A 7,604-nucleotide genomic window follows, 5' to 3' on the forward strand; every position below is an offset into this window, starting at 1 on the left:
GTTTATACCTGACTGAACTTTTATTTACTTTGGCAACTGTTATATATATGTGTAAACAATCAAGTAGCCTATTTGAAACATCATCTCTACCTTTCAGTGTAAAATAATCCGTTCCTCAATCTTTATTTAATTACTGGGCCCTTATTAAAAGGCTAGGAGTTTTCTTTTCGTATGTTTGAGATCAAGTGTACAATCTCAAGTAAGAAAATATTAACGTTATGGTTTATGTGTCTTAGAAATGCAAATTTATTTGAGAATTGTTTTTTTTTTTTTTCTATTTATATAAACATAGGTAATATCATATAATAGAACCAGAATATTTTGATAACTAAGTTACTGTTCTGAATAATTTCAAGGGAAAAATTGTTGCGGGGCCAGATATCGATCCCGGGACCTCTGGTTGAACGTACCAGGGCTCTACCAACTGAGCTACCAGGGAACTCCACCCGACACAGTCTCAACTTTTCCCTTTATATCCACACAACTCGCGTGGGCTGACAAAACGCCAGAGACCCACATCGAGTGCACACAATCTCTGTGTGACTTGGAATTGTGGTTTTCTGTTAACGTACACAGTGACTTATATATTATGAAAATCTAGTCTTTCAGGTGAAGCTCCCTGTAAAGCTCCCTGAAAGACTAGATTCTCATAATATATAAGTCACTGTGTACGTTAACAGAAAACCACAATTCCAAGGCACACAGAGATTGTGTGCACTCAATGTGGGTCTCTGGCATTTCGTCAGCCCACGCGAGTTGTGTGGATACAAAGGGAAAAGTTGAGACGGTGTCGGGTGGAGTTCCCGGGTAGCTCAGTTGGTAGAGCGCTGGTACATTCAACCAGAGGTCCCGGGATCGATACCCGGCCCCGCAACAGTTTTTCCCTTGAAATTATTCAAATTTGCTTTACAGGGAGCTTTACCTGAAAGACTAGATTTTCAAGTTACTGTTCTGTTTTGTCTTTTTGTCTCATTTAAACATTTATAATGTTATTTATTTCAATTATGTATGTTATTCAAAGTTACGAAATCTTTCCACTCTGACCAAATGCTATTTCGATAATGATGAGTGAGACTTGAAGTGCACGAGAATGACGAGACAAGACTCAAAAGACAAATGCAACGAACACAGCAAGCGAAAGTGGCAGTTACTTTTGGTCATCTCTACTAACTACCTACTTAAAAGGCAATTTTTAGAGCTTGACTTGGTCGTAAGAATATAAACTCATTTATTTGTAATTTACAGAAAATGCTGAACCTTTTAAGGCCAAAAATTGTAAGAATCTACATAGGCTATTTTAGACCTTAGTGATGACCAGAGTCCTGCGTTTGGTTACTTTGAATACAAGTTAGGTGTACCTTGATCATACTAGCTTCATGCTGCAGTCTCTCCCCACATGCTCAGTACTGTGTGTTTACATCTATTCGTGAATCCTGTGTCTATAACTCGGTGTACAACAGAAATATTACTGATGTACAAAATATCACTTGAATTTAATAACAATAAAAACGAAATATTTATTTAACGGCAGCTTATATGCAATAAAAGATCATTTTTACCACGGTTAGACAAAACTAAAAATTTTCAGGAACCAACTCTTTATTTTTGGGACTCACCACATTTTTCCCACACATGCAATAGGAAAACCATTCGAGCTAAGATGATACAATTACTGAAACATATTTAACAATATTAAATATCTACGCAATGGAAACTCTGTGCTCTCCACTGAAACTATGCAGTGACAATATCTTGAATTGCGCAACAATATTAATCTAAGAAGCACATTCTAATTTCTTCCTTCAACCGCTTTTGTTAACATTATATATTAATCGTAGTGACATAGAAGAAATCAAAATCTTGAAAAAAAAAAAAAAATTGAACTCAATAAACAATTAGTAGTAGTAATGATGGTGTTATGACTAGCAGTAGTAATGCTAGTGGTAGATATAACTCGAAAAAGTAAAAATACAAACAAAAATATTTACTGAAATAAGATATAAAAAAATGAATAACTGAACATCTGTGCAGTGACTGTAAAGAGAAGAGAGTTCCTGCCAAGGCCCGAGATCCTGAGACAGCCAAGAGGCTGTGGGAAGTGAGTGCAGAGATGGTAGGACTGGGCAGCTGGGATCCTTTCACAGCAGCTGATGGGGCACTTCCTCCAACTACTGCTTAAAGGTCAACGAGGCTTCGATCTCTAGTATTTCACAGATACTATGAGCAACAGATGAACAAATTCGTCAGTGTAAAGCAGCACAAGTATAGCATGTTAACATTTAGCACATAAAAGAATTATAAGCCTTCAAAAACTGGCCTAAGACATTAAAAAAAAGTATTAATAAGTGCATTTATGTCAGGTAAAAAACCTGAATTTAAATATTTTAATGTTTTTCATTTGGATAGCTTTTATTTTCATAAATAATTTTTATTTAGCAGGTGTTACATTGTTTATTACACCTTCCTGCTTCCAGTGAATCTCTTCTTGTTCTTCTCGAATGTTATCTGTTACTCCAGTACTTTCTTTCACAAAATGCTTAAAACGCCATCCATCCATCTAAATTTAGATCATCCCCTTTTTTTCTTCTGTCGGATGACGTCGATTCTCTTATTCTGTTTGGAACTCTATCTTTTTCCAGCTTTTTGTTACGTGTCCATACCATTTTAACTGTGCTTTTTATGAAGTCTATTATTGAATTTCGAATATTTATCTTTTCTTTAATCACACTGTTTCTTATCCTATCTCTCATAAATTACTCCAGAATGCTGCCAGAAATCCATTCTTGTCGAAAGTTATCTTCATTTTAATTCCCATGTTCCTACACTTCTTACAGTTGTAATGCAAATTATAGCTTTTGTTTTAGGACATATTCCAATCCTAAAAATACCATTTCATTCTAATATTGTTGTTTTGCCTTTATTTATCTTCTCATTTATTTCAACTTCATGACTTCCATCTTTACTAATTTTTCATTTTTATTTAACATAATATTCCGAGATATGCGTAAGTTTCCTTAGTTCTAAGTTTCACTGTTAACTGTTTTATTTTGAAATAGATCTGAAAAATAGAGACGAAAAAATAGTACATTAAAATGCTTATTTTTTAAACCTGTTACAGAATTTTCTGAAACCGTAGACAATCAAGGTCATCAGTATTTGAAACTCTGGTAATTTAAGCATATAATGAATGTCATTAAAAAAATCCATACTTTTAATGAGTATTGTTATAAATAAACACTGTTTTTTATTGTCACGTTTACTATGTAGATTAACAAATAAAAGGCACATAACAAATAATTGATGTTATTAATATTGTTAACGTAAAAGTACAGTAAAATCCCTCGTAACTGACACCCAAATAACCGGCAATGCCAAAATAATGGCACTTTTGGCTAGGCCAAAAAAAAAAAAAAAAATTTAAATCTGCCACATTGCCACAGTCTGAGCCAATAATTTTGCCACATTAGAAAGTTCGCACGAACATACATGGTTTAATGACTGGAGCGAGGGACACCATCCCACTATCAAAACATTTGGAATCCATGACATCATTCCAAAAATAATTACTTCTAGCATTAAAGGGTCTGTGGCAATTCTGAAAAATCATTTATACGGAATATCATAATCCCCCCCCCCTTTCTATCCGTTAGTGTGTGATTGTTACAATATATGTACAAATTTATTATTTCTTAAATTTAAGCTCCTAGTTCACATTTCAATTTGACTCATCTCTTTTACTGTAATTGTTATTATTCTTATGTGTGTGTTATTCTGTGTTTTTGGCAACCCAGGATGCCTGAGCAGACTATTTCTTGGAAATAAATTATATATTTGTGTTGTGCGATGTGTTTTAATAAGGAAAATCCACACAGTTTTTATGTTTATTCAGTTATGAGCAAGTGATAGAGAAATAAGCTTCACATGTCTGCAGTTTCAACATTTGGCATAATGAAATACGAACTTTTGTTTTTGTATATACCGGTATTTATTCAATTATCTGGCAAAATCTTGTATCCAGAACTAACCTGGTCCCTTTGTTGTCGGATAAGAGGGATTCTACTGTATCTGCAATATTACTTTCTTGTACTAAATTAATAAAGAAGCTACCCAAAATCTAATTGAATTATAAAAATATACGTTGGAATTATCTTTTCCTGAAATCCTGACTCCACCAACACCATAGCCATTCCATTTCTGCTGTTTCAGAATCATATGCAACACCCATAATACATAAATGTTTAGTAGAATGAGCATTCTCTGAAGGAGTTTAGAAGACCATTGTGTAAGCTTTTATCTTCTGTGACATATGGATAAAAACAGAACATAATTGACACAAACACAACATGTCACAAATCCAGTTCCTACATACTTGATCATATTTGACACAAATCGTACTCAACTTCAAACTCAATCCTTGTTTCAAACTACACACATAGTCAAGGAACAAGAGTTCAACACTCCATAACAAAGAACTATCCCATAAACGGGGAGATACATAAGAGATCACATTTGCAATATGAAAGAATGATAAGGTTACCACATGATACATACTGGACAAGCTACCAATTTAGATGCAGAAAACTGAAAACGCAAAATGGATTTCTACAGGCAATCCAGAAACTAAACGATATACTGTATTTAATTTTAATTTAAAACCAGAAACGTTCCTATTACCTAAATCACCATTACAATATGGCAACATAAATTACAATACAAATTTAATTAAAGATTTGAAGAGAGAAGAATCGTGTACTTACTTACTTACAAATGGCTTTTAAGGAACCCGAAGGTTCACATTGCCGCCCTCACATAAGCCCGCCAGCAGTCCCTATCCTGTGCAAGATTAATCTAGGCTCTATCATCATACCCCACCTCCCTCAAATCCATTTTAATATTATCCTCCCATCTACGTCTCGGCCTCCCCAAAGGTCTTTTTCCCTCCGGTCTCCCAACTAACACTCTATATTCATTTCTGGATTCGCCCATACGTGCTACATGCCCTGCCCATCTCAAACGTCTGGATTTAATGTTCCTAATTATGTCAGGTGAAGAATACAATGCGTGCAGTTCTGTGTTGTGTAACTTTCTCCATTCTCCTGTAACTTCATCCCGCTTAGCCCCAAATATTTTCCTAAGCACCTTATTCTCAAACACCCTTAACCTATGTTCCTCTCTCAGAGTGAGAGTCCAAGTTTCACAACCATACAGAACAACCGGTAATATAACTGTTTTATAAATTCTAACTTTCAGATTTTTGGACAGCTGACTGGATGATAAGAACTTCTCAACCGAATAATAACACGCATTTCCCATATTTATTCTGCGTTTAATTTCCTCCCGAGTGTCATTTATATTTGTTACTGTTGCTCCAAGATATTTGAATTTTTCCACCTCTTCGAAGGATAAATCTCCAATTTTTATATTTCCATTTCGTACAATATTCTGGTCACGAGACATAATCATATACTTTGTCTTTTCGGGATTTACTTCCAAACCGATAGCTTTACTTGCTTCAAGTAAAATTTCCGTGTTTTCCCTAATCGTTTGTGTATTTTCTCCTAACATATTCACGTTATCCGCATAGACAAGAAGCTGATGTAACCCGTTCAATTCCAAACCCTGCCTGTTATCCTGAACTTTCCTAATGGCATATTCTAGAGCGAAGTTAAAAAGTAAAGGTGATAGTGCATCTCCCTGCTTCAGCCCGCAGTGAATTGGAAAAGCATCAGATAGAAACTGACCTATACGGACTCTGCTGTATGTTTCACTGAGACACATTTTAATTAATCAAACTAGTTTCTTGGGAATACCAAATTCAATAAGAATATCATATAATACTTCCCTCTTAACCGAGTCATATGCCTTTTTGAAATCTATGAATAACTGATGTACTGTACACCCTTATACTCCCATTTTTTCTCCATTATCTGTCGAATACAAAAAATCTGATCAATAGTCGATCTATTATGCCGAAAACCGCACTGATGATCCCCAATAATTTCATCTACGTCGTGTACACTTGAATTAAAACAGATTGGTTTTGAAAGTATAATAATAATAATAATAATAATAATAATAATAATAATAATAATAATAATAATAATAATAATAATAGAAATAAATTGCGCACAATGTGCATTGATTTATATGTCCTTTACGAGTTCACTGATGGAGCATATTCTTGCTGGACATCTCGTGATATGGTATCTGTCGCACGGTTGGGCACACAGTTTACACACGCATGTATCTCTTGGGTCATGAAAACTTGTTGTCACACACATTTTGAAATGGAAATCATGCACAGCTAATCCTGTTACTAAGTGTCTCATCTGAAAGTTTGTCTCAGTCCACTCGCGTTGCGTCATTGCCTCAGTAGTGTAGAACTCCTCCCATACTTCATCCTTCTTCCTCTGCAGCTCTTCAAGCAGCTTCTTGTAGCATTCTGTAGATGGCAGCTGCAGGTTGATCCTCCGATCCTCCACTAGATATGTCTCTCGGGCTAGTATGTAGGTCAATCTCGATGGTGCAAATTTTGAAATCCCCTTTATCCTCTTCAGGAACCTGGCCTTGAGACGCTCCATTGCCCTCATTTGACTTAAAGTTAGATGCTCCCATATAAGCTCTAGCCCATACGTGAGCGTAGGACACACTTTCGCTTCGAAAAGCCTCATAGCTGTATTTAGCAACAACAGAGTTGGAGATGTAATGTCATAAATTGCACGGACTGCTGCTATTAATCTGTTCTTCAGATGTATTCAGAACGATTTCCCCGTCGTCTGGATTGTCAGCCCCAGGTATTTGCAATGACTTCTAATGTTGAGGGTTTTCCCATTGCATGTCACTTTATCTCTCTCGGAGACTTTTCCACCTCTCCTGAACACCACAAGTTCTGTCTTATCCTCATTGATTTTGACTTCATTTTCTATTGCCCACTGTGACAGATTGTCAATTGCTTTTTGCAGGTCGTCTATACTTTCTGACCCCAGAGCCATATCGTCTGCATAAATATATATTCGTGTCTGTGTGTTCTACTTTATCTTCTGTCCTACATCGTGTGTCAATACGTTGAACAGGAGGGGGCTGAGGGGATCTCCTTGGAGTACACCATTCTTTTGTTCAATCCAATTTGTCTTCCCCATGCTATTGTCTACTTGTACATAGTTCTCTGCCAATATGTTGGACACGAGCTTTGTCACCCAGTTCATCCCCACTAGTGATTCGAGTTTTCGGAGCACAGTTTGGCTGTTTATCATGTCAAATGCTTTGGAATAGTCCACAAACACAACATATAGTTTGCTGCCTTTGACACCCTCTAGCGTCTGCTGAATGTCCGCAATGAGATTTCCTGCTGCTGTTATCGTAGATCTCTTTGGCCTAAATTCGAATTGCTCCTCAGGTAAATATGGTTCTATAATTTCACTTAATCACATCGTTAGTGTTCTTGTTAACAACTTGAGTCCTACCGTTTCCAACGCTATACCTCTGTAAGCATTGACATCACTTGTGTTTCCTTTTCCTTTGTATAAAAGTTTTATGGTGGACTTCCTCCATTCTGCAGGTATGTCTCCTGTTGTCAGGCATTTATTTAGCAGCTCTACCCACAC

The 7,604-nt window shown here is 36.1% G+C and overlaps 1 protein-coding gene across 3 annotated transcripts in view; it reads left to right on the forward strand.

Annotated features, from left to right (window-relative positions):
- The window catches only part of LOC138712120 (retinol dehydrogenase 14-like), a 39,159-nt gene extending 35,689 nt beyond the window's left edge, over positions 1-3,470 (forward strand). For 2 of the 3 annotated variants that reach the window (XM_069843542.1, XM_069843540.1), the window contains one exon: positions 2,032-2,328. In XM_069843542.1, the coding sequence (XP_069699643.1) occupies positions 2,032-2,179 (148 nt within the window). In that variant the 3' untranslated portion in view covers positions 2,180-2,328. Of the gene's footprint in view, positions 1-2,031 lie in introns of all 3 variants that reach the window. The other variant, XM_069843539.1, reaches the window with a different exon arrangement.
- The last annotated feature ends 4,134 nt before the right edge of the window (positions 3,471-7,604 follow it).

This window comes from Periplaneta americana, chromosome 13, assembly GCF_040183065.1.
Source record: "Periplaneta americana isolate PAMFEO1 chromosome 13, P.americana_PAMFEO1_priV1, whole genome shotgun sequence".
Lineage (NCBI taxonomy): Eukaryota > Metazoa > Arthropoda > Insecta > Blattodea > Blattidae > Periplaneta > Periplaneta americana.